The sequence below is a fragment of the Lepisma saccharinum genome, chromosome 1 (assembly GCF_977018435.1).
Source record: "Lepisma saccharinum chromosome 1, izLepSacc3.1, whole genome shotgun sequence".
Lineage (NCBI taxonomy): Eukaryota > Metazoa > Arthropoda > Insecta > Zygentoma > Lepismatidae > Lepisma > Lepisma saccharinum.
In genome coordinates, this window is record NC_139229.1 from 113,207,373 (window position 1) to 113,233,858 (window position 26,486).

At 36.6% G+C, this 26,486-nt stretch overlaps 1 protein-coding gene across 1 annotated transcript in view; it reads right to left on the reverse strand.

The window, feature by feature from the left end:
• The window catches only part of LOC145985163 (uncharacterized), a 101,294-nt gene extending 76,360 nt beyond the window's left edge, over positions 1-24,934 (reverse strand). Inside the window, exon 1 of the mRNA XM_083118855.1 lies at positions 24,766-24,934. Coding sequence (XP_082974981.1) covers positions 24,766-24,798 — 33 coding nt within the window. The 5' untranslated portion in view covers positions 24,799-24,934. The remainder of the gene's footprint in view (positions 1-24,765) is intronic.
• Between the last annotated feature and the right edge of the window lie 1,552 nt (positions 24,935-26,486).

Below are 26,486 nucleotides of genomic sequence, written 5' to 3' on the forward strand. Positions count from 1 at the left end.
CCATGCTCAAGGTCCCGGGTTCAATCCCCGGCCGGTTCAAATCCGGGAACTTTTCTAACGTTGGAAGCGGCCCCGGCGCCCACCCAGCGTCGAATAACATGGGTACCTGGGGGAACCCCTGGGGGGTAAAGGCGGTCAGGAGCGTGATGCTGATCACATCACACCCACTCATGACCGGATCAAGAAAGTATGGGGTGTTACCCCCACACCCCCTATACGCCTTCATGGCGTGGTGCTAAGCACAGGGGAGCACTTTACCTTTTACCTTTACCCCTTCCTTTCCTTTAGGAATACTGGGCCAAATGGGGGGTTATAACCCCCCTTCGACACTTATTGCTACTGAGCAATGGTCAACACAGAACGCTACGAAGCCAGGGGTCCCGAGTTCCACAAAAAGCTACATAGAAAACTAATTCAATCAGTCAATATTACTACTAATCATACTACAATAAAAATTAAATATATTTTTTAAAACTCTTGCAGTGTAAATATTAGTTTCAACTAGGACAGTTTTCTTGTTCATTAAATGATATTTTACATTACAAAATTGAATACACTGTTAGAATTATAATTTAAATATCCAAATGAAGGGCCAGGGGGAAAAACGATGAATGTTCATTCGAGACGATTTGCCACGAAATGAAAAACAAGTATTTCTATTCATATATACGTGAATATATATCCAAAAATAATAATGCGTTTTTCAGGCACTTCTCACCGTTTCCCAACCAAGGCCGTTCTCATTCTTATAGTACAACTTCTGAACTATCAGATGGCGCTGCGATCTCAAAATGGGCGAGAAATCGACATTCATCGTTTTTCCCCCTGGGTCTTCAAATGTAAATGTTTGAAAGTATTAAATGTTTAAAGTATGGCGTTCTTCTGATATTTCAATGTATTGCTTGAAGGAGATAGTTTATTTTTTCAATAATAATATTTTAAAATATTACGTAATTATAGGACAACAAATCCTGGCATGCAAAATATAAGTAGCAATAGAAAATGTATTAGTTTATGTGTGTGTGTGCTCGCGTATTATGAAAAAAGGTAAAAGAAAGTATATATCAAGTTGTTTGTAATTACTAAAAAATTGTCAAAGCTCTTTCAAATGTTTGGCTCTTGTTTATGTATTATTCAATTAATGCGAATTGTTTACTAAACCCTAACCTTAAGTACGGATGTACAGTACATGGCATACACCACATAATCCAATAACATAAAGTGTAGAATATAGCTTCAAGAATTATAATTAATTATTTAACATGAAATGTAGTTTTCCCGCGAAGAGAGATAAGTGCAAAACACATATCGGTAGCCTACTCACTTTGTTCATAATAGTAATGAATTCCAAAGAAAATGGAAACAAGATCTAAAACAATTAATAATGAAATTAAGATAGCAAAACGTGATCCAATCGTAATAATATCAGAGTTGTAGCGTGAGTGGGCAAGGAGCACCACCAAGGAACAAAAAAGAAAAATAAACGTCAGGACACCCTCTTGATAATTTTATTACCATATTGGATGAATATGTCGTTCTTACAAAGAGATAATCTTAACTTACGCTTCTTACTTTACAATATTTTTAATAATATTCAAATCAAATTTATAATTATTGCTTACAAAACAGCTACTATATACGATACGTTTGATTTGGAAAAATATCAAATTCAAATCTCTCCCTAGATGCAGAAATATCTCTGAAAGTCAATGCATATTTCGTAAACATATATAGCTTTTCCCATAATTTTCCCAGTATGTTTTTAGAACGTATCATTTTCTCTGACACCTACTTGATATTCTATATTTGCTTCGTCAAATGCTATTGATCTGTTAAATAAAACAGTTCAACTCATTTCCTTTGGGATCCGCCACGGATTTCCAGTTTGTTAGTTATATTTTCCACTTTTCAGATTTACTCTGTAAGTCAGTATATATTTTTTTCTTTCAATTGTATCCCCTCCCTGTTTCGTCATTTGTGCAGTTTTTTGGTTACGCACGTTAAACGGGCTTGATAAACATGATTCTATCAAACTGGCACAAGTGAAAGCGCACTATGGTCCGTGCGGATTGGACCTAGGACTTCATATTTTTTGAATTTACGGATGATTGTTCTAATTCTTATAATACTTTATTCTTTGCATAAAGTCCTATTTTGTGTCTGTCTTCTCTCTCACAGGGTTCTATCAATGGATAAAATAGTTCACTGAAAGATTCTCTCTATCTGGCTTTAATGTCCTTTTCTTTACTTAAAAGGTTAATCTTTTTATCATAGCAGAAATCTGTTCATGTTTTAAAACCGTGCTTTATGTCCTTTGCATCCTTATATGCTGTCCAGATGTGCCTGTCTTTGAATTGCTCTTTCATTTTCGATTATTGATTATTCAGTATTCTTTTGTTTCTTCTACAGACTTTGCCTTTTTTGTTCTTCATGTTCCTCTTTTCTTGCACGCCTGTTGACAAACCTTTTATGTGCCTCTGCCTTTTTAAATTCGTCAATAAATAACTCCTTTGTATCCTATTCTCTCCTTACTTTCTTCTGATGGATTTTTTTTTATGTTTCCAATTTGCTTCGACGTTTGAGTCACAACCATTTCAATCTGTTCTCTCTATTTCTAAGCTATTTCTACATCTAGTAATCTATGAATATGATTTTCTAATTTTCTCTTTATGAATCTCATTGCGTTTTCCTATTCTACAACTGCAATTGATTTCCACCAAGTGATGATCAGCAAGATTCTCTATAACTCCTCCCTTGTCTACTATGACCTTGTCCATTTTGCTGCTTGTTTTTCCATCTTCTTAAAAATGAAGGCAAATATAGGCTTATTTTCGAAAAAAAATGCATTTGATAATATAGTGTTGATACGTTGGTGTAATGTTAAAACATTCAATGCTTCTTAATCCAGTCTTGGCGACCAAAAGCCTTGTCTAGCGATCTCGTATCCAATAGTTTTGTGTTTCAATTGTGTTTGTTATTTAATCTGTTTCTCTTAACTATCAATCAATCTAACCGACACAATGTACACAAAAAGGCAGAAAAGCGTTGTAAAATAAAAATAAAAAACAGATGTAAACGTGACTGAACTAATCTGAAAATACATATGTGAATTGCGTTCAGAATTTCGTATTCTATTGCTGTATCAATTTCTTTGAAAACACTGTCTTCAGGGTCACTATGCATAGAGAAAATGTTTGTTTGGAACCAGGCACGTATCTAGAAATATATTTCCGGGAGGGGGTCCGAACCAAGTGTGTAATAATAATAATTTAAATATAAATAATTGTATTAAATTAATTAAATATGTATATTAATTGATATATTTTTATTACATGAGTAGGTAAAAAGACGATATAAGAATAGATATAACAGCAAGTATTCGTTATATAGCTTACATATGGTTTAGATCGCCAAAATGAATGTAAAATACATAAAGAATTGAATATTTATTCAATAACAGAAAAACAGTGTTAGATGCAGTTGACGAAAAGTAAAGTTCATGATTAATATTTTAGGCATATTTTTATAAGTAGTAAGGTGCATAAATCTTCTTTGGTACTGTCATTCAAAGTTATGATCCCAATATAATCCTTCCCTTCCAATAAGTTCGGCGGAAATCACCGTCCTCTAAACAACAAATGATAAATAATTGTATTTTCACTACTTAATTTTAGTATTTCGTAACCCTCCCTAAATACGTCCTTGTTTGTTTAGAACAACCAAACAATAGTTTCTGGCTACCAAATATTTGCTTAAATAGGGGACAAATAAGTATTCACCAGAACAAAATGATTTTAGTAATTGTTCACATTTGTGTAGAGTTACCAAACAATTTAGTGAAAAAAATATCAAATTTAGTAAAGGGAACCAAATGTCGTTTATTGTTAGCAAAGAAAACTAACCAAGCGCATTTCGCTAAATCAAACCAAACAGTTTATTATGTGTATTATGTAAACAAAATTCTAAGTTATCAGCAATTGAGACACTTCCAAAGTGTTATTCGGTTTCTAGTGCTTCTTTTTGAGAAAGAGGTTTAGTTTTCTTGTTTTCATGTGCCTCTGGCAATAATGAAAGATCTTAGATTCTAAACAGCGCTTCTATCATTGACGCAACTTCCGTATTCAACAAGATTAACTTACAGTTAGAAAGCGATAACTTGCTACTTGAACCAAACAAAACGCCTTGCCTTGAACTGAACTTCAGAAAGTTTCCACAACTCGTCAGTATCGAGTACAGGAAGACCAGGATCAAATATCATGCTGTAACATGAGAGCTACATATGGAGGGGCGAAATGAATTACGTTTGGGGATGAAAATAAAAAGTGTATGGGCAAGATGATACTTTGGTAAAGGTTATAAAAGAAGCCGAAGAAATTTTCTCGCCGATTACTTTCCATGAACGAAATCTCTGCAATTTGAAAGATAATTGCTTCTCTTCTTACACAGAATAGTTGATCGTGTACTGTTTCCAAGAGGGTGGAAGGTCTCTGAAGTTTGGGTGGTATTATACGGAAACATTATCCTCCCCAACTATACACATAGGGAGGGGTCTTCGCTTGCAAGATTGTTGATCGAAGACCTAACTTTGAATGCAGAGGCTATTGAGGAAGATACTTCACTTTGATGCGAAAGATCGTAACCATCTATAAAATCATTGAAAATATTAAGTACAAAGAACTCCAAATCACAGACATTTAGCCATCACTTTGACAGGAAATATCTAGAAACATCTTAGGAATGCCTTGTCAGACATTGCCGAGCTTCCTTGATCGCCATCGTTGAAAACAGATGTAAATAATTGCAATCAAGGAAGAGACTACAGGTAACTGATTCGGCATTGTTTAGTAAATTCGCTCGGATTACATTGTTTTCTTGTGACATACTGCATGATATCTTATGCATCGTGAAACCTGTGAAAGTTTCTATTTTGGCAAACTTCTTTCTGGTCGCTCACGTAACTATCGAACTTTGACACCGAGTCGGTTCAGTGGCTGAACATTTTTGGGTAGTCAACTGTCGAATTCACCACCGAATTTCACGGTCTGGGCATGGGCATGTATATCCATCCCTTCATCAATTTCATGTACATCATTCATCCTCATAGTCAAAGTAGAAGAAAAGCGAGGCTAATTAACAAACTAAAAATTCGATCGAAGTATGACACCGATAAATCTCTCAGGAAGTAGCAACACCAAATTTCCATTCATTGTCTTGTACTTAGTATTCAGTTTGTATTATAATAGATTATACAAGAATCCACCTACAATTTTGGGGAACTTTTATTTTGCCGTAAATATTTAGTGATTTTAAACAATATCAAAATTAGTTTTGCATGTAGAAACATAGCGTAAATGCATTCCGAAACGTGAAGTCTTGCACACACAGCTGGGTATTAAATTTAGATGTTTTTAACTAGATTTTTCGTGTTATTCCACTCTGTCGTAAGTTAGATCCTTTGCACAGCACTGTACAGCTTGGGTTGATATAAAAATAATAATGTCTGCACAGAAAGGCTTTAGAACCTAACCACCTGACGTATCAAACAGTGCAAAAATGAAATACTCGTACATTGGAAACTCAATTTTACGTTTCAGGGGGAGAATGTAAAATCCTATAACGTAAAATCGAGGTTCCACTATAAATATCTCTTACAAAGTAAAACTTTCTGTTTGCTTGTTCTGTTCTTCAATACTTTCTCGATTTAGGCTCTTAATTCTTTCAATAATTTTAAAGCGTCAGAGAAGGGAAGGGAATCGAGTGGCCAGAGCTAAACAGTACACGCTGCTGGGAAGGCTGGTTACTGCAGTCGCTCCCCCGCACACCACGCAATTCCGTTCCCCTTACATGTTCATTGGTGGAGCCGTCTCGCGTCACTACTTGCGCAGAGACTTGTTTTCATTTGCCTGCTCCACAGTTAGCTGGGACATAGTTATACTGCAGCTGTTTATTCTATCGATGAAGCAGGTGTGGAAATTGTGAGGCAACAATACTAAGTTGGTAGTTTATAACTTAGAATTGAAATCATTGCCTTATTTGCTATGTAACATCTTGCGTTTTCATGGTGCTACAGTGAGAACTACGGCTTAATAGAGATTCATTTCTTCCATTTACTATAAACAAAAAGGTACAAGATAAAATACTAACAAAATCGACAAAGCTGTTTTCACAGGGTTTGTGAAAATATTCAATGTCTACATTCATGGACATCTGCTCCGTGTTTTGTAACAAGAAACTACTCCATCTTTCACCTGTTTAATGAAATAATGAGGTTCTTAAGTTGAATTTGAAATTGAAGATATGCACTTTCTTCACTGACAGACTAATCGGGACTGGACCTACAGTTTAAGTAGAATCCATGCCAGTGCGCGTCGAACTCGGGACCTTCTGATAGCAATGCGATAGCGTTACCACTACGCCATCTGAGAGGCTCCACGATGTCTCCTTCCGACAGAAATAATAAATGTCGGTGACAACTATGAATCTGTGTCACGTTGTTCCATACGTACAGCATAGTACGCCGGTTTTGGGGGGATTCTTGCGTCGAAATTAACAAAATTTCATTCAGAAAACTTGTTTTACAAGCTCTGAACTTTCGTCGTTGGTATATGGCAACACACTGTATACAAACAACAAACACAAATAAGCAAACGCATCTCTTGTATGCTCGACCCTGTGGCCGAGTGGTTAGCACATCGCGCTGCGACGCCAAGGGTCCCGGGTTCGAATCCCGGTCAGGCTTGGTTGTTTATGAATGTCCATTCATCAATTTCATCATTTCATCACTCATCCCCCATCTTCGCAAATTAGCCAAGAGGCACAAAACGAGAAGTAAAATAAACTAAATCAATCAATCAATCAAGCATCTCTTGTATGCATGTGTGTGCTTGTAGCATATGTTATCCCCCAACAAGAAAACAATTCTGTATCCGCCTACGAACAACTTTTACAATACTCTACTGAAGGTTCTGGATTCGAGTCTCTGGGTTGTCACAGACATCAAATTATAAGACAGTGCTAATAATATTAAGTTCTGTCCTACCTCTCATATGTAATTAAATTACATTAAATTAAATGTAAGACTGACTGCACAAGACCGTCACTACCATTCCACAGCAAATTGTTGACTGAATAACGGTTATAATAGCTGCAACAAGTTGATATTTGTTGCAATAATAGAAGCTCACGTTACACTATCCCTGCAGCTCTACACATATCCATGGTTGAGTGAGATGTAATTTTATTATATATTGCTAAAGGTATTTTCCACTGTTACGGCGGCCGATCCTAATTCTAGCAAGGGAACTTGGGAGCGGGGAAGCGACCAATCCAGCACGATAAAAAAACACAGCAGCCAGTAGAACGAGGTTCACATAGTACTTCTTCCCGCCGTGTCGTGTGTCTCGGCGCCACCGCTGTTGTCTGGTTGGTCTGCGGCGTAATCCCCGCTCCCCACTTCCCTTGCCAGAACTAGGACCGGCCGCCGTAAGAGTGGAAAAGACCTATAATTATTAAACGGACGTCATTATTTTGACTTTTTAATGATAAAGAAGACTGAATCGCTGCTTACTATTACCAAAAAGTCGGAAAAAGTTCGTTCTACGTTAAATTAAATTAATCAAATAAATCCAAAGTGAACATGGCATGGTTGCAAATTTCTTACCTATTGTCCCAAACCTCTGCCAGGTTAATGAAATTTTCGGTGGACATGGGTGTTTTTCTGCGCGTGTCCCTCATAATTAAATTATAGTCCCATCATCCTTCATCTTTGCTACTTAGTAATGGAAAATAAGAGTAAATGCAGAAAAATATTTAAAAAAAACATTTCCCATGTTTTACAACATAGATATCCCACATTGTGCTATAAAATCCTAGTTGTTTCTTATACTACATGGTGCTAAGTAACTTGAGGAATATTTATTAGGAATAACTCTTCCAAGAAATGTTTTGCGAGAAATATACAGTGTATAATAACGAAATTTTTGCCGCGAATAAGTACAGTGAGTTGAAAACACAAGAGAGAAGAATTTGAGGAATATCGAACAGCAATAATTACAAACGAACTGACCTAAAACTACAAAAATGAAAGAAACATCTTGTTGAAGTGGCAGTATGCATAAAAATTAAAATTTTGAAAATATGCATTATGAAGTTTAATGGAAAGCTTCATTCTCTTGCTATCTTGCCTTAGTGCAACATAAGAAACAATGGTTTCATGATTTGACACGTCTTAAAAGTCATTGATAAAATCTTACTGTATACTTAGAACTGTCAAATGTTACATGCTTTCTTCAAATTTTGTTTTTATCCATTATACGTGTAAGGGGATTTCGTATTAGTATATTAATAATAATAAAACTTCTGACGTCTTTAAATTTCAGCTTTAAGGCTGCCTTATATTTTTTATTCTTTATATTTTTTGTGAAATGAAGTTTAAATTTTAGTGTACAGAGTACTGTTTTCTTTTGGTTCTACGTAAGACAGAATACAACTGCCATCTATATTTCAAAATTACGCTGTTTTCATTTGAATTCTACATGTAGCGTATTAACAAACGATTAAGACAGAATCCTAAACACGAAATTAAAACATCGGTACAAGGTATGTACTTAAACTCGACTCAATCTTTTTGTCGATGTAGCCTACACCTAACGGCGAAAGAAACAGTAGGCAAATTGTCCACCACCATTTTCATTCGGTCTGTATCACACAATGTTATGACAATGAATTGAAATAATTAAGTCAATAAGCAGAGAACAATGCCTGCTTCGAACCAACATCGTTTCATTCCTTAAAACAACACAAGATGTAGAATAAAAAAGTAATTAAACTAGTGGTGGACAATTTGCCTACCATTAGATTGCCGTTGACTGTACAAGGAAGTCTAATCAGGCTTGAAAATACCCTTCCTGATTCCCAAAAGGTGAGTGTGACATACTAGAAAAAATAAATTCAAAAGATTGGAACGTGAAACGCGAAAATAAAGAAAATGGACTTAAGCTTATAATAGAATGGTAGGTTATCAATAACATTTCAGAATATCCAAATGACAAAACTCCGCAATCAAATAGTTTTGTAACATTGCATTAGTGGAAACTTAACTTATCCGGTTATGGTAATAAAAAAATGAAATTTCGATAAACACAGAACTTTGGAGTTAGGAGTTAGTTTTTATGAGAATATGTCCATCTTGAATTAAACCTATACTTAACGTTAGTCAGATGTTTCCATTTTTTGGTTAGATATAGCGTCTATATAATTTGCCATTACTAGTGATGTGATATTGTAATTGCACTATTGCCTTTTTATAAGATAAATACAGTATTTTTTTTAACTTTGTGGATTGAAACTAAGAATTATGTGTGAATACACCTGATGTATTTTCCCGATGTACATTTAATTAAAATTCATATATTATTAACGTATATATATATCATAAGATATGTACGTACATATTTATCTGTATTTTTCGCTTGGAAAAAGGATTCTTAGATTTTATTATTTTGTGTCAAAAAGTTGCTAGAACGACTTACCATTGCGTACCGTCAAAAATATAGGGTAAAAGAAGGGATTTCGCCGTACTTGTGGTTTTTGTAATCGTAGATAGAAACTATAGGTTGGAAACAATCCCTGATGCCTGTAAAAGATCAAGTAACATGTGCCTTGTTTCCACTGAAAACTACAGTGTGGTGAGCGAACTAGCAAGCAAGCAGTACAGTTTGGAATGCGCAGTTGCGTCTACACAGAAGACAAAGAAAGGTGCCGAATTTCAATACTACGTTGAAAATTGTCATTTCGTGGCAGATAAGAATTATTTTTCTTCCTTTTAATTATTGGTATATTAACCTCAAACCTTAAGAATGTCTTGAAAAGATTTGCTTTGGAAAGCGTACATATACAAGTAAACATAAGTTGTTTTCTTTCGACTATGCACTTGCTGGTAAATTCACCAGAGTAACAGAAAATGTGTCGAATTTCCCTTACAGGCGATCTTTCACAAACAACTTGTTCACAATGCATATGAACATTTAGGTTTATGTTTCTTAAACATGTTTGTATTGTATCTTTTTAAGCAGTTTTGTGTCATTTTGTAGGTCTTTTACACTTTGTTGTCTGAGTTATTGGCAACAACTTGGTATTTCATACACTTAAACTGACGATAAAATTATAAATAAGTTATATGGCGAATTTCCCAGCATGTGGCGGGAATTTCGCCACTTTTTCTCATTTTAGTAATTTTAATATTACGTCATAGGTATAAGTAACACAGTATTTATGTTATACCCCTCATAATCCACAATGATTAGGCTACTTTTTGTATTGTATAAATTTTGTCCTTCTCCCCCAATTCGTTTAGAAGGAAAAAAATGAGAAGCATTTTGGTGGCGAACTTTCCCTCCTTTACCCTATATATACACACACACTAATAGCCCATATATTTGTGTGTATATGTTTATATATATATATATATATTGTGTAATAGGCATCTCTGTGGAAAGAGGCATCAATGAGGTTTATATTTGTGGACCTCTGTGGCGGAGTGGTTAACACAGCGCGCTTCGACACCAGTGGTCCTGGGTTCGAATTCCAGCCTGGGCATGTGTGTTCTTTGCGAGTGTCCCTTCACCAATTTCATCATATCATCACTCATCCTCATCGTCGCGATTAGCCAAAAGAAGCAGAAAAACATAGTAAAACCAAATCTATCAATCAATCAACAAGAGGGGGAAGACAAAATACTTACCGAAAGAAAATCGAAATCGGCGAAATCGCTTCTAGGCAATCGTATACAATCCTTTATATTCTTATTTGCTGTCGTCGAGTATGCTGCCAAATCAAAGTATAGCCTAGAAGTATAGTTTGGACCACATGTGCACAGATCTTACAGTGATGCGTTTGTAATTACACCGTACGTTACTACAAGAAGCCATTTGTACACCGAAAGTCCTAACAAGCACTAAACGCAACTCTCCGGAAGATGAAATCGTTCGTCCACATTGACAGTTCGTCGGCAACTGAGTAATGGGAAGGAAATGACGTATGTTATTCAACACACAGGGTTAATTATGCAAATGGAAAAAGCATGTTGATTTCCATTCTGTAATTAGTAGCAATTTCCATATGCCAATTCACGCGTTCACCTATTGGTTGCCTCTGTCTAAATGATTTCGTAATTTTTAACTCCAAAGCAATTTATACTTTCTTACACGCTTTTTTTTTATTAATTCAAATAGAAGCCTAACTAAATATATATGTAAAGAGTTCAGGTACCCAGTTTAAAGGAACTTTGAAACTGATCAACTGATTTTTTATTATGTTCAAATACCTCAATGTAGTCAATTAAGTTTATTAACAATTAAGTCAAGAATTTTTGTCTGTGAAGAAAAATCAGTTCTTTATGAGAGCCTCGTAGTGCGCATTTGTTCGTATATATCTACATATTTTTACATCTTAATATTTGAAAATCAACTTTGTAATTCCGTTATATTACTGAAAGAAACTCTTTATAGTTTTCAAAGTTACTTAATTTTTTTCAACTTTTCAGTGTAATTTCCCAATGTGTCTCATTTTAAACAAAACTTAACATGAACAGTTTTGTTCTAAGTCCACTTCATGTTCCTCGAATCTATAACTTGTAGAGGGATCCAAGTCACTGAGCACTACCTCTATGGGAATTAAACTCGGAACTCCTTGACAACAAGGCGACATCATTAGCTACCATTCTATCAGGGAGGCTAGAATATGAAGCAAATTTAAAGTAATAATGAAACAAATCTGGTTTCTTTTTAAGAACGTAGCATGGCATGAATTTCAACAAAATTCTTGAATATTTTAAAGTACTTCAAGTTAGACATAACGGGATAATTTAGATTAAAATTCCCCTTGAACGTGAACTATGTATTGAAAATGAGCTATAATGCTGATTTATCTAGACAGAACATAGTTTTTTTTATATTAAAGCATTAAACTGTCATTGCCGTTTTGACAGTAATTAATTGCAAATATTCAAATGTAAAAAGACAAACTTCAATTACCTGTTTGTGTACTTCAATTCAGCATTAAAAAATGTGCGCTTATGTGGTTAACAATTACGGCTAGTCAGTTTTTTATATCTAAACACGGTTTATTGTGTTCTGGGGTCTATTGCAAAAGTTCCATGAGAAATCTGACACGATTATCCTTCCCATGCGAGCATTGATATCCAGCTTGTACTGAAATGCCAGGTTATGTTCCACAAAATTTGCTGTTATTCTTACTATTATTTATGTGTGAATTAGAAGGAAAAGCTTGTTACTGTGTTGATTCTCGTCATATACGGATATTCTGAGGTGAAATTAGTTTTATATACAGGGTGAGCAAAAAAGTCCCATTATCGCTATGTATTTTGCGACGAGGGAAGGTTATGGATTTGAAATAAATAGAGTATGATAAGAGACGAGACATGTTAGCTGAGGAGGTTACAGACAACAATTTAGTCCAGAATGTCTGTGTGGACGCCATCATTTTCATAACAGAGAATTATGCGCCTCCAGGTACGGTGTGAAATTCTACGCAGCATTGTGCGAGTGGTCGTGGCAAATGGATGCCGAACGGCTGCTTTCAGTTCGTTGGTTGTGTGTAACGCGTGCCGGCAACTTGCCGTTTGATATAACCCCACAATGCATTATCACACACCTACGGGGTAATGGGACTTTTGGTTCACCCTGTACATTATGGGACCATTTCGCTCGCTCGTACTCGATCGAGTCTCCAACCACCCTCGAGCGTTAACAATGGAATATCATTTTAATGTGACAATAATCGTAGACACATAGTAGGTCAGAATACCCGCCTTGGTGGTTTCAACCCACAATCCAATCATCTATTTCACTGTATTGGTAAGATAGACTAAAGCAGTGGTTCCCAAAGTGTGAGCCGTGACTGGCTTTTACAGGGGCTCGAAATGTTCCAATATTTTCACTGAAATGGCACTTACTTGTTAGTCTACACAGGATTTTAGTACTTTTTTACACAAAATGCTTCTGAATTTGAAATGTGTGTTTATTTTTTAACTTAAGGCAAGCAACCAAACCACACTAACAGAGCGCTGCAAGTGTCAGATAGGCCTACATTCTTGCTTGGGCCCCGCGGAAAACTCTTGAAACACTAAGGGGCCGTGAAACGAAAAAGTTTGGGAACATGGAGTTGGTGCTTCTTTCACCTCACGATCCATATGTGAGGGTCCATTAGCACAGACGAATTACTGTTTTACAGTGTGATCCATGAGTATTATCGTGCAAATTGTCTATGACTATTTTCATTTTTTTTCTTCCATCCTATGTGTTTTTAAGCGATGGATTTTTATGTATGCTGGTGCAGAAGTTGTCAACAGCTTGTTTTGAGTTTTCTTTTAATTCTTGAAGCTCTTACTGGATCAAATAAAGTGCACGAAGATGATGATGGACAATTTGCACGGTAATACTCGTGGATCCCACTGTACGTGTACTACCGGGCTTCGAGCGTTATTCGCTCGAGCGAGGAACCTCTCAATTTTGTACGCTATCTAGCGTTGTCCGTGCGAACTATTTTGCGCTCGAACTATTTGGCGGTCTAATATAGCTACACCGTAGAACGTTGACAGGAGAAATGACGGTCCATGACTGCAATTAATGATTTTTTTATGATTCAGTTTTTAAAAATATAGAGTTCACACAATTGAAACTTACTATCTATCTTTGGAAGATAATATATTTAAACTTATGTTTGAAAGAATTTTTGGGGGGTTTTAATTTTGTAATATAGGCCTATGATAGACTAACATGTATGAGTGTGTTTAGTGTTCCAATGGTTTACCTATATTATGTTATGTCACAGTACAGACAGGTGACTGAATGAATTTATTATGAGATTGCATCCCGTTTTTGTATAAGCCGATTGTTAAGTGTTAATGGTACATTTTTTAGATTTTTTGTAACTTCTAAGAGTGTGACTAATTTTACTTGTTTCCCTTGAAGTTTGTTTTATTTTTCTGTTTGAATATCCCATTATTATAATGTTGTTTAATTACTACAATAGTATTTAGGGCATTTTGAACTTTTTATTGTTATCGTAATTGCAAGAACCCGGCTGATAACATGTGAGACACCTGGTGGCAAGTTTCAAATTGCGCCAAGTTTACGTAGGAACTTTTCAACTGAATAATATCAGGAACACGTGTATCTACATGTAGTGCACAAGAGGGATGCATCTCAGATTGGAGTAGATCAGGGTCTTGAAAACTGGTTACAATGTTTCAGGACCTTCATTCGGAACATTCCGATTTCGATCTGGATTTGAGTCTCAGACAGTGCATTCATTCATTGTCTCATTTGCTTCGTCCTTATCGTCGTGATTTAACTATAGGACTACAGAAGCGGCGATCGTTAACCAAAACTAGTACTTGCAAAATCTTGGATGGCTGTTTCCAATACTACACCGTAAAAAGTTTGCTGAAGAAATAACGGTCCAAGACCGTCAAGTTCCGTTGCCGTCCAACTACCGTCAAAAAACGACCGTTCCTGTTTCGCGAGTATTAACCGTCATTAGCTACTTTCTTACCCTGATTAACGTAATTTTAATGATTCCGTTCTTAAAAACACTAATTTGTAATCAATATCTATGCTTATACATGATAAAATATTTCTATTTTTAAAAAACTGTTAAATTTAATGGTAGAATATTGTATACTTTATGGTCCCACGCAGAGCGGTAGCTATGGAGAGACGTCGTCCAGGGCGCTGACGCATAGAGGGCGCCAAAATAGCAAAAAGTTGGAAAATATTGGCGCCCTGTTAAATTAATATCGTCGCTTGTAAAGTTTAGTAAAAATTTTGTTGCTCGATACTCGCAATGCAATCGTTTCTACAAGTCGCATCTAATTTATAAATACGTTTTACTTCAAACAGTTAACGATGGTGTGATATACAATTCACCAACAAATGGCTGGTGGTATGTGCAGATACGTTTTGCAAAATGGAAAATGGTCAAAATCCGAAGCATTTCGTGATACAAGTAAGATACGTAAGAGGTTTGTAACAGTAGCAGCATTTTAATTGTAATCACTGTGTTGCGAATTTCCATTACAATTTACTTTCGTTGTTGCTTGCGGGTGTCTTATTGATGAAAATTGTCACCGCCCTCTCGGCAGTTCCAGCCCGGCTATGGCTAACAGGGGGACACTAATATGAAGGACGCATTTCGGGGGCTCCAGAGGGTCCGGACCTTACTCCTTCCCGAAAGACTTAGAAAGTACTAAAATTAAATAATCAAAATATACTTGTCTAGCATTTGTTGTGTAACGGAGCGTTATTTATTCCTGCCGAACTTACTGGAAGAAGTTACCAAAGATGATTTATGCACACCAATATTAAAAAAATATGCACGAAATATTAATCAGAAACTCGGCTGTTCATCAACTAGATCTAACATCCTTTTTTGATTTGATACATATTCAATTCTTAAATATTTTTTGGCATTAATTTCCTTGACAGAACAGTTGTTTCATTCAAATTTTGGCGATCTTAACCATATGTAAAGTAGATAACGAACACGTGCTGTTATATCTCTAGTCTTATGCCGTCTTTCTACCTACTCATCAACTCATGTAATAACAATACAGTAATAATTTAAATCTTACATGTTATTATGAATAGACCTATAAACGTTTATATTATTAAACTTACTATTACTTATTGTTGAAACACTTGGTTCGGACCCCATCTCCCCGAAGTATATTTCTAGTTACGTGCCTGACTAATATGGACGATAAATGTGTTATTCGTTTAGTTTCTTCTAGTTCATTTCTACTAATCCACAAATCTTTTCTATTCTTTCGAAATGGTCATCGCCGCCATTCTCGGGACATCTCTTCTTGTGTAAGGCTTCAATAGAATACCCTGGCTGTGGCCTGCGTCTTGTAGACTTTGGGTGTGGAGGAATGATTCCATTGTTCTGCAAGGCGTGCAACAATGACTGGTTGGAAGCGCGCTGACTGACTCCTCCTTGGTGTGCCATTAACCTTCGATATGATGAATATGGTTATGTGACCTGACATGGTATTGGCTCTTGTGTTAACAATCACTTCGTGACTGTTTGCATAAATAATCAACAAGTGAAAAATCTGTCTTGAAAGTACTTACTAAACAGTGTGAAGAATTGCTGTTACAGCTCTTGTAACAGATGGTATCTTGAAGCAATTTCGTTAATTGTTGCCGTGTCTTAGAAAACAGTTACTATGTTACACAGTGCAGAAAGATAATAACCACGAAATATATTACTTACGTGTCGTAAATGTTTATGGACATATACATGGCATCCATATAGATATGGGTAAGACATCAATAATATTAAAAATATTACCAATGTGTTTTTTTATGTATTCTGAAACACCGAGTACCTATCCCAAATATGAAGATGATAACGGTAAAGAGTAATTCCAGCGTTACGTGTGTGATATTCGCACATGAAATGTAAAGTTCTAGACATGCGATTGTACTAAAATGTTCATAATAAACGGATTTCATAGAATTATGAAGTACTTTGTGGTGTCTGCTAACAAATATAAAAAATGAGCATAATGACAGAGCCTGAATGCGTGAAAAGAATTAACGAAAATGTGCTCACGTGTGTGACACTTTAAAAATGTAGCAAAGTTTGACTCCATTTGTCCGTGAAGCATATAGGCTACAGATGCTAATATTTTTTGTTAGTGAAATATGCAAATTATATGCATTCACAAACATTTAAACCATAATGCATATAAAACAGTAACAATTCCAGGTTGATATATTATGTTATTTACATGGTGAAGGGGCACTTTTCGAGGAATGCCCCTTAAAGGAAATTATGTACGCGTAGATAACCTATCCATCTTTAACTCAGGTGTCTATTTCATTTTCTAATGTTTTCTTAAGTTCAAACTGGTTCACTTCAAGTTTAAACATCTGGACTTATGAATACTCTTGCTTACATCTTTATATTACTGTAATTTTTATTGTAATTCCAATTTTGTTCTTATGAATTTATTATAAACATTACCTGAATATCTCCCAGAAGATTAGAAATTGAAGTTAGTGTAGCTAGATATTGTAATTTTAAGTGGTGCATTCATAAATGTTACTCTTTTATTTTGCTATTTTGGATATACGATTTCTATATTTCTGTGTGGATTAAAATTTGTTTTTATGTCTGCCCTTATTCTTAAAAATATATACATTTTTTGGGGAGTAGCTACTATTACATTTTTGTACCATATTTTATAGCCTTCTACATTATCTATATATTTCATGCACTTGTTTTCTAATTTTCATTTTAATTCCTTCCATATTACGGGAATTTCAACCAAGGTATTTACCATTGTTGCGTCCTTCCCATGAAAATATTTTTGAACTAAAATTTTAAAATTTTGATCAACTGTTGTGGTACAGGTATTGCACACTGTTTCTGCAAGTTAACCTAACAAATTCAATTCAATATACACACACACGCTCGTGCACAGAAATTCCTAAAATACAAATGTACGATACAGAAGGAAAAAAATACGCATTCATATCCAGTTCTCTTAATCAACATCCTACTGGCGAACATTACGTTCAGATTGGAAGGACAATAGTCTATACTAAATTAAGAATCTAATTGATGAAAGATCTTTAAGAATTCCCTGCTACTTGGGGACTACAGAGCATAGCTTTTGCATTCTGTGTTACATGTTTTAAACCCAGAATCAACTAAGGTAGAAATTCGCGATTCAAAGATTTTCGGAATGGTCATTAGCGGATGAATTGCACAAAAGTTGTTAGGATATGAACATATGACAATTTCACATCTGGAAACGATAAGTTGAACAAAAAAATATATCACTGCCGACCGTACAGTCCTGGCCGTATATATACACGGCATTTTTATGTTCTGGACGTGCTAAAAAATATACAGGCCTGTAGCAAATATTAGATATGAGTAAGTATATATTGAAAATAGCAAACAACATGCTAATATTCAACTGCAGTACGAAAGTTCTGACTTTGTTAGCGTTGACCAACATTAAAAATTTCCACAAACTTAAAAAATAAACGTCTATTTTGGAGTTACTTCAACAAAAAAAAGTTTAAGAACTGAATAGAAGTATCTAAAGCTTAGAAAAAAATTACTGGCCTGAGAACGAACACAATCAGCGAAGAAAAAAGTACTTAAGAAATCGAACTAAATTTATTTTCCAGTTATTTACTGATTTATTAGGATTTAAGTTCGATAACAACGTCTTGAATATATGTGTACGTATATACGTATAATATACACACACGCTCGTGCACAGAAATTCCTAAAATACAAATGTACGGTACAGAAGAAAGAAATACGCATTTGACATGGGTGTACGGTTTTGAGGTGTCTAGAGATTGTGCATACAGCACAACTTTTTATGCAACAGTGTGGCATAGTTCTCCACAAAAATACGTAATAATAGTGTTCTGTCTTCTCTTTGAAATTTTTGGATCCAGTAAACGATTCGAAATAATATTCGCAACTTGACCGGCAAGAAAATATTTACAAGCAATTTAAAAGTGGAATAAATATTTATTGTTCTTTTTCTTCATAAAATTATCATGCCAATACATTTGATAGATTTTATAAAATGCAGGCAAGTAATAACATGTGTTGATGTATTAAATCTATACTTTTTTGTTTTTGCGAGCTTTATTGTTGTGAGTAAATTATCCGATTCAGAAATTGAGACCCTTTGTTCTTTCTTTTCAGATGCGAAACCTTCCACGAGAACGACTTGCGAACAGTACACCGGCCATATATCACAGGTAAGGAAGCTTAGAAAAATAAGTATCATAAGCTTTATTTGCTAAGGTATCATGTGTTTCTGCTATAATAATATCCTTCAAATAAAATTGAACCTTCAGTTTTTGTCACAATTCACAATTGTACAAAGCAAGTAGTGTATTATAAGTATTGGTATGTTAATTTTTAACTATATGTAATAAAGAACTCAAGGTTAGCTCATAGTCGGTATAAATAAAAGCAAGATGAAGTTTGGCGAGGTCGCCGGCCCCCGTGGCGGAGTGGTTAGCACATCGCGCTACGACGCCAGGGGTCCCGGGTTCGAATCCTGGCCTGGGCATGGATGTTTGTGAGTGTCCATTCATCGCCGGCGACCTTTTGCCCCCCTGCCCCGCCCAGCCCCCGCCGAAACACCAAGAAGGAATCCGAGGAGAGGAATCCCTGCGCCCCCTCCCGAGCCCCTCCCCGAAGAGGAGTCGCCGGAGGGTGCGTCGGGGCGTCGCTGCTGCGATGTCGCCGCTGGACGAAGGAGGCGGCCGAGAGAAGAAAAATCCACCCACCCCGCACGCCTGGGGAGCGACACAGGAAGTACATGAGACGGATGGAACGGCGTTAGGAGGAACAGCAGTGTTAAGTAAATGATCTCAGCTCGATCCCCAGGGAGGACCATAAAATGCTAAAGAAACAAATTTAAAAAATTAATTAAAAAAAAAATAAATAAATAAATAAATAAATAAATCCCATAACAAGAAACTGACATCCCGGGAGCTTCCCTTCTGGAGATTTTTAATTTACTTAAGAAAGCTTATCTGATCAAATTAGATCAAATAAATGAATCACCGCTGGAAGCCAGTGGACTCCCTGGAAGTTGAGCTCGGGACCGAGATTAGAATTACAATTTAAGATTATAATTTAACAACATCTAATATGTTCATTGCGTTCAATTAACTTACACAAGTTGTACGCTTAGCATGGTTAAACATATTCTATTTTTCTTATGTAATATATTAATGTTTATATTTCTTGTACTTTAAACATATATAATTTTAACAGGTGAAGGTAATAAAGGGATATTTTTAGTTTCATAAACATTAATCACTCCCGTTACATTGATTAAATACTTAAATAATAATGTAATAAAACAAAAAGTTATGACCCCTGGTAGTGAGACGGGCGTGATAGGATGCCATTTTATAATGTAGAGAAGCAACGACAATAAAGCATCGTTCTTCACACGGACATTGCTCCTTGTCCGTCGTGATCCCTTGTCCCCTCCCTGGAATGCAGGCGCTGCACTCTTGCATGGACGTGTGCCAGATCAGCAGTTGTGCATGCGGCGGTAACGACCCTAAAGAATTCAAATACAAATACAAATATCACACTCCAAAATTTTAATTTTATCTCTTCTTTCTAATTAATGAATAACAATCAGCGTGGGCGCAGGATGCGGCCTTTCTTTGGGCTCCCTGCTCTGGTATGCCAGACTGGGGTTCTGGACTTGTGAGTTGGGCTCTGTGGATTTGACGAGGAAAATAATCTTGTACATCAAACCGCTCTGGAATGCCGGAACGGAATCTTTTGCGACTCCAATATTATGCATGCTTGTCTCACTGCCAGGGAAACGTTATCGAGAATGTTATTGAGGATGTTCTTCATGATGTTGTTAAAATAATATTATTAATATTGTTATGTAATGTAATGTCATGTCATCTGTTCTGGATTCCAGAACAGAAATAATATCACATAAAGTATTGTATACATCAATTATATCATGTATATATTCCCTGTATAACATTACAATTTATTATTATTATACCTATTTTAAAATGCAAATAGTAATAAATAGAGGAAATAAAGTCGGGGGAACCGTCAAATTCGGAGCAACTGACGTCCTGGTATATTTTTAGGAACCAGGACAATAAGACCATACCCTCGAATGTAGGCGGGAGGAGCCGGGCTTACTTCGGGGGTTCCCCCCTTATTACATGTATTGAATAGCTGTATATTTGTGTATGATTGTTGTTTATAGTTGATAATTGTCTAAATTATATGATAATGCAAATTCAGTATGTAATGTAATAATGTAATAAAGGGAATTATTATTTGTCCATTCATCAATTTCATCATGTCATCCCTCATCCCTATCTTCGCAAATTAGCCAAAAGTGGCAAAAAAAAGCGAAGTAAAATAAAGCAAATCAATCAATCAAGTTTGGCGAGGAGTGGCGGTACCACACATGGGGAGGTGAAGGGGGGTGCAAATAGAGAAACTTATAAAATTCATGCTGATGAACATTTCTTCAAGAGAACTGTCACTTCACACCGTTGAAATTATTATAACGCTATAATGGATCGTAGATCACGGAAAACTAATTATTAGTTGCTTTGTTTTAAAAAATATATATGCAGATTCGACACGACAATTTCCACCAGTAGATATTCCCCAATAACTTGCCAAATATATGAAATCAGTGGCGGCGATTAGGGTGGGAAGTTGCCACTTTTGTTCCCGCACTATTCTAAACCTTAGTATGTATCAAGCGAAAGTAAACTGTTCTTGCCCCCCCCCCCCCCACCGACCCCCGCAGTTTTGGAACCCAATCGCCGCTACTGTGTGAAATACATGCTGCCATGCCGCCCAGGTGGCATAGTGGTCACGTCATCGTCTTGTAATCAAGGGGTCCCGGGTTCCATACCCGGTGGAGGCACAAAGTGCCTCGAATCCCACTTTAATCTGTAGTAGTGTTGCCCACGGGACGAGACGGGACAGGCTTTTAAAAATTCGAGACGAGACGAGATTGATCATGTGTCCCGAGACAAACGAATATTTTCGAGACGAGACAGCATTTCCACGAGACGAGACAGGCCAAAGTATCGTCTCGTGGGCAACACTAATCTGTAGGACCAGTCTCGATTAGCCTGTCTGTGTATAAAGAGAACTTAAAAACAAAACTCAGACTCGAAATAAATGTTAGTGAACTTTTCGTAGATGAAATTGTAATGGGCTGGTTGCATGATGACGTGGTGGTTCTGAAATATTCTTTACCTATCACATCTTTTCAAGCAGCAATTAAAGTTTGTTGGACAATTATGTCAATTGCCTTTACTCCTTTCATAAAGTGAAAGTTGTGAATTTCACATGTGCACTGTTTTATGCCACTAATTCGTACCACTAGGCTAACCGCAAATTTCATGGAAGAATGTTTAAAGTTGTTTTAAAGAAACTAGGTCAAAACCGAAGACCTTAATAACTGTGAAACTACATTTTCGTCGGCATTGAAATCACTTTTTTCAGACGTTCATTTTTCTCGCATGAATGTTGTTAGTGTGGTTTGTCAATACCTTCAGTGTCCTTTTGTGTCGAATATTGTGGTAAGCCATTCCTATTCAGATATGTTCCTGGGACCAACACTTCAGTTGGCCGCTTGTCACTCATGACCACAGTGTAAACATACTAAAGTAATAAATATTCTCACTTTTGAAGCAAGTGCGATTCTTCAGCGCATTTTCTTAATTACCACATTACGAATTCTATGTAATAGTAAGTCACAAACTATGATTCTCTGTTGTTTTTATTTCAGTTGCACTGAATCAAGTAAAGAAAGTATTACAAGTGTAATTGTATATTGGGCATGTGTAATGATTCTAAACAGTGACGATCCAGCATGAATATCATGGGTGCAATGTTTACTATTAAAATAATAAACATATATAAACTGTCTGCAGTAAAATTTAATGTTTTGACTTAAGTGTCTTTACCGAACGATCTAAAATTTTATCTTAAAAGAACTTCACCAATAGCATAATTCAAGCAAATTCTCACCCTGACGAATCATTTGTAAGAGGGTGGAATCAGCAATGGTGCTTTACATAATAAGATTATATGATAAGTTAACTACAGAGGGAAGGACAATTCATTTTGCATAGTCTATATACCAGCACATTCAGGGTTCTATTATAATGAACTGGCAGATAAAAATGCCAATGAAGCAAGAATAATGGATCGCAGAACGAATATATTATTATCATATACAGATATGTTACCAAGAGTTAAAAACAAAATTCAACAAGATTGGAAGATGTAGGTTAAACAAACATTTACGTATATGGGCCATTCATACAAAAATGTACTAAATTTAAACAATAAGACTCCATGGTTTTATACATTTAGATCAAGTCACATACGTTTCAAACACCGTTTATATCAAATTAATTTAGTTAATTCACCTATGTGTAAGTGCAATCTAGACTAGGAAGATGCTCGTCATGTTATATTTCAATTTCCACTTTATACCAAAGGGAGATATTATTCAAGACACTAATAAAAAATGGAATACCTCTCCCAACCTCTTTATTTTCTTTAATATCGTCACCAGATGTAACAATTGTATTTATCATTCTTAGATTTTTTTCACAATATTAATATAGACATATGAAAACTGTATATATTCAAAATTTGTAATTTGAGGTAACAGTATCATGTTACATGCATGACTTATTTTTAGGACACTTGGTGTAGAACTGGTGTAACAGCTAAAACCAATAAAGTATGAATGAATGAATGAAGAGGGTGGAATTTGGTTTGTATGCTGAGTAACAGAACATTTTGGAATACATTCCGCTGACTTATTTTCAATAAAAATTACAAAATTTAATTTTGGTACTTTTTAAAGGATATTATCAGAACTTTTGCGTTTCCGTTATTCCAAGCCTGGTAATACCTACACACAATTATAATGTAATCTTCAGGGAGAAAAATGACTTCTATGCCTTAAATTATATAGGAAGTGTTCAGACTCCCTGATTATGATGTTCAACGGATGTATTCTCTTTTTGCATAGGATATCTAAAAACAAAAGGAATTTTGGATGTGCAGCTAGATTGTGGGGAGGTAAGGTATTGCCAAGCAAATAAAGATTGTGCCAGCCTCTGTGGTGAAGTGATTGTCTTCATATGTGATGTGCCTGACCACATTTCTATCTGTAACGACCGACGGGGATGCAAATGACGAAATATATCACAGGTCAAGATTCGAACCTAACCACTGCGCTATTCAAAAGAGGTAATGAATATTGTTTAAATTACGGAAAAAATATCCATAGAGCAAAAGTAACTGAAGGAAATTCACGGAGGCAAAGGCAACAGGAGCGTGGTGGCAACCACGTCACTTTCATATGTTGCTGAGCTGGCGTTTGCCGGAGGGAGCTGATGGGGCTACATCTTTCTCCGAAATTTTGATAAAATGTTGAGACATAATTATATATAGCTATGTGCAGTAAATATAATTAGAGCCACGATGGTCCAGTTTGTATGGAGTCTGACTTGTACGCGGGAGACCCGGGTTCGATTACCGAAAGGTCTGATTTCAGTATGAGAATTCTTCCAGCACTATCCCTGTATGGAGCGGCTCTGGAGTTCACCCAGCCTCTAATAAAATGGGTACCTGGGAGGGTAAAGGCGGTCGAAGCATGGTACTGATCACACCACCTCCTCAAATAACCGAGATCGTGCATGTGTGGTGCCATATTTCCACATCCCCCCATTTGCCTTCACATGTTGCAGTGTGCATGTATATATTATATATGTGTGTGTGTGTGATATATGGAGGTGATGTTCTTTTTCTGAAATCCCCTCTCCTTGTATTTAGATTTTCCTTTTTCACGGGTTAGTTTAAGGCACCATGTAACGTTAAAAGGTGATTTGGATAAATTTTCGTTTCGCTTTTTCGTTCAAGCGGGAAGAGAGTCCAGGTTTTATTATACTCTTGAAATTGCGTAGAAGAGGAAAGAATCTTTTCGTACTTTTGGCAATTTCGTTAGATTGATTAATAAAAATTGTAAAAGTTATGCTTTAATAGTTTCAATAGAGTATAAAATCTGTTCTCGCTTGACCAAAAAGCAACAATATTTTCGTTATAACCTCACTAAATAAAGCGAATAACAAAGACGGAAATTTTGAATTAACTTACCTTCAGTGCGCTACGATCTGTTTTTCTTATCATGGTGCGAACAATCTTCGTCCTGTCTTCTGTTATGGCGGTACTGGTTCCTTTTCAGGGTGAAGGGGGCTGCCCCCTTCTTCCGTATGAGTGTAATGATGATCTTGAACACACTCAAGCCAAATTCCTCAACGATGCACAAGGAAATTGAATCACCGAAGCTCCAATCTATCTCTGAACGGACAGGTTTGGGTCGTCGTTGAACAGAACTGATGGCTACTTTGTCGGGTGTGTTACGAAGCCGGGGGCAAAAGAACAATCGTAGCAACGCAACGTGTCCGGGACGACGCGTTCGCGAAGAAACATTTTGTCACCCGGTTTTTCAATATTCCACAGAGACGTGGTGCGACAAAAACCCGCCTACCGCTCGTTTCGACGGCGTAGGTGACAACGGAATGGTCCCCGCGATCGAGTCGCACACAGACCCAAGCCGCTTGACCATTTCCACGCCGCGCCGTATGTAATTAGGCTTGATTGCTACCATTAAGCATAAATTTGCAAGATCCCCCCCTCCCCCCGGTATTAAAATGCTAAGAACAGATGTGACTTTGACGGAGACAACGCAGTGTCGGGGGGTTGGCGGGGGACGATCGCTCCCCCTCCCCTACCTCACTTCCTTTATGAGAAGGAGTTGCTGGGGCGGAAGAGCGCAACCCCCCTACGGTACAAAAGTGGATGAAAATGTCCCCATTATGAGCGCACAGAAAAGACAAAAATTGCAGGGTAAAGAGCCGGGGGGAAAGAGAGGGGTGAAACTTAGTGGATGGCAGAATGCATTTTGAAAAGGTAAGAGACAGAGGGGGGGGGGTAATTTGAACGAACAAAACACGGTGCATGAGTGACAAAAAAAGGAGAATGTCATTATGTTACTTTTATTTTCGTCTACGTTTCTTGGTTACAATGTGACTGTGCAAGACAGAAAATTTAGAGAGAGAGAGAGAGGAAGTTATGTACACGGTAGTCTCCCTCCTCCCCTTACCTTTCCAGTTCACCTCTTCTACACCACAGATGGAACATTAAGCTGTAGGCTTATTTGCGGCGAAATGCTCCGCGGCAAAAGATGAAAACAAAAGAATGCAGGGGTGAAAATGGGGTTGGGGGTGGAAGCCAGCGACTTCGGAAACAAAGTAAGATCGCATGAGTGACAGAAAAAGCCCTTCTTTTTTGTCCTCTTCCTACCACAGAAGTCATCCAGAAAGATGAAGATCCTGAAAGTGGGAGAAAGACTGAGAGGGCAACATCTGTTCAGAATTGGCACTAATGCATATTATAAAAGTAAAAAGCCTGCCTCACGAAGTGACATGCCAAGTAGAACGGAAAATATATTCATTTTTTTAAAAAAAAAATCCTTTACACAGAGCAAGAAAAAAGTTCCCGGGAAGGCGAAATTATTCTGTCACATATACTTCTTCTTCGTCGCAATTTAGTTGTCACTGAAATCTCCCTAGCGGACCGCTCTTTTCAGATGCATTTATTTATTTCCCTTGACGCAATTGACAGTTCCGGATGTTCGACAAACATGCCATCCATAGCCGATATGGCCACAACAATGGACCGCACGTTCCGAGTTGTCGTTCTGGAAAAACATACTCTGTCGGAATCCAAGCAAATAGCTTTTTACTGGGAGATAATGCCTTCCCCTACGTCCAGCAGCACTCGGTAAGAAGGTATCCTTAAATTTCTGTTTTCAA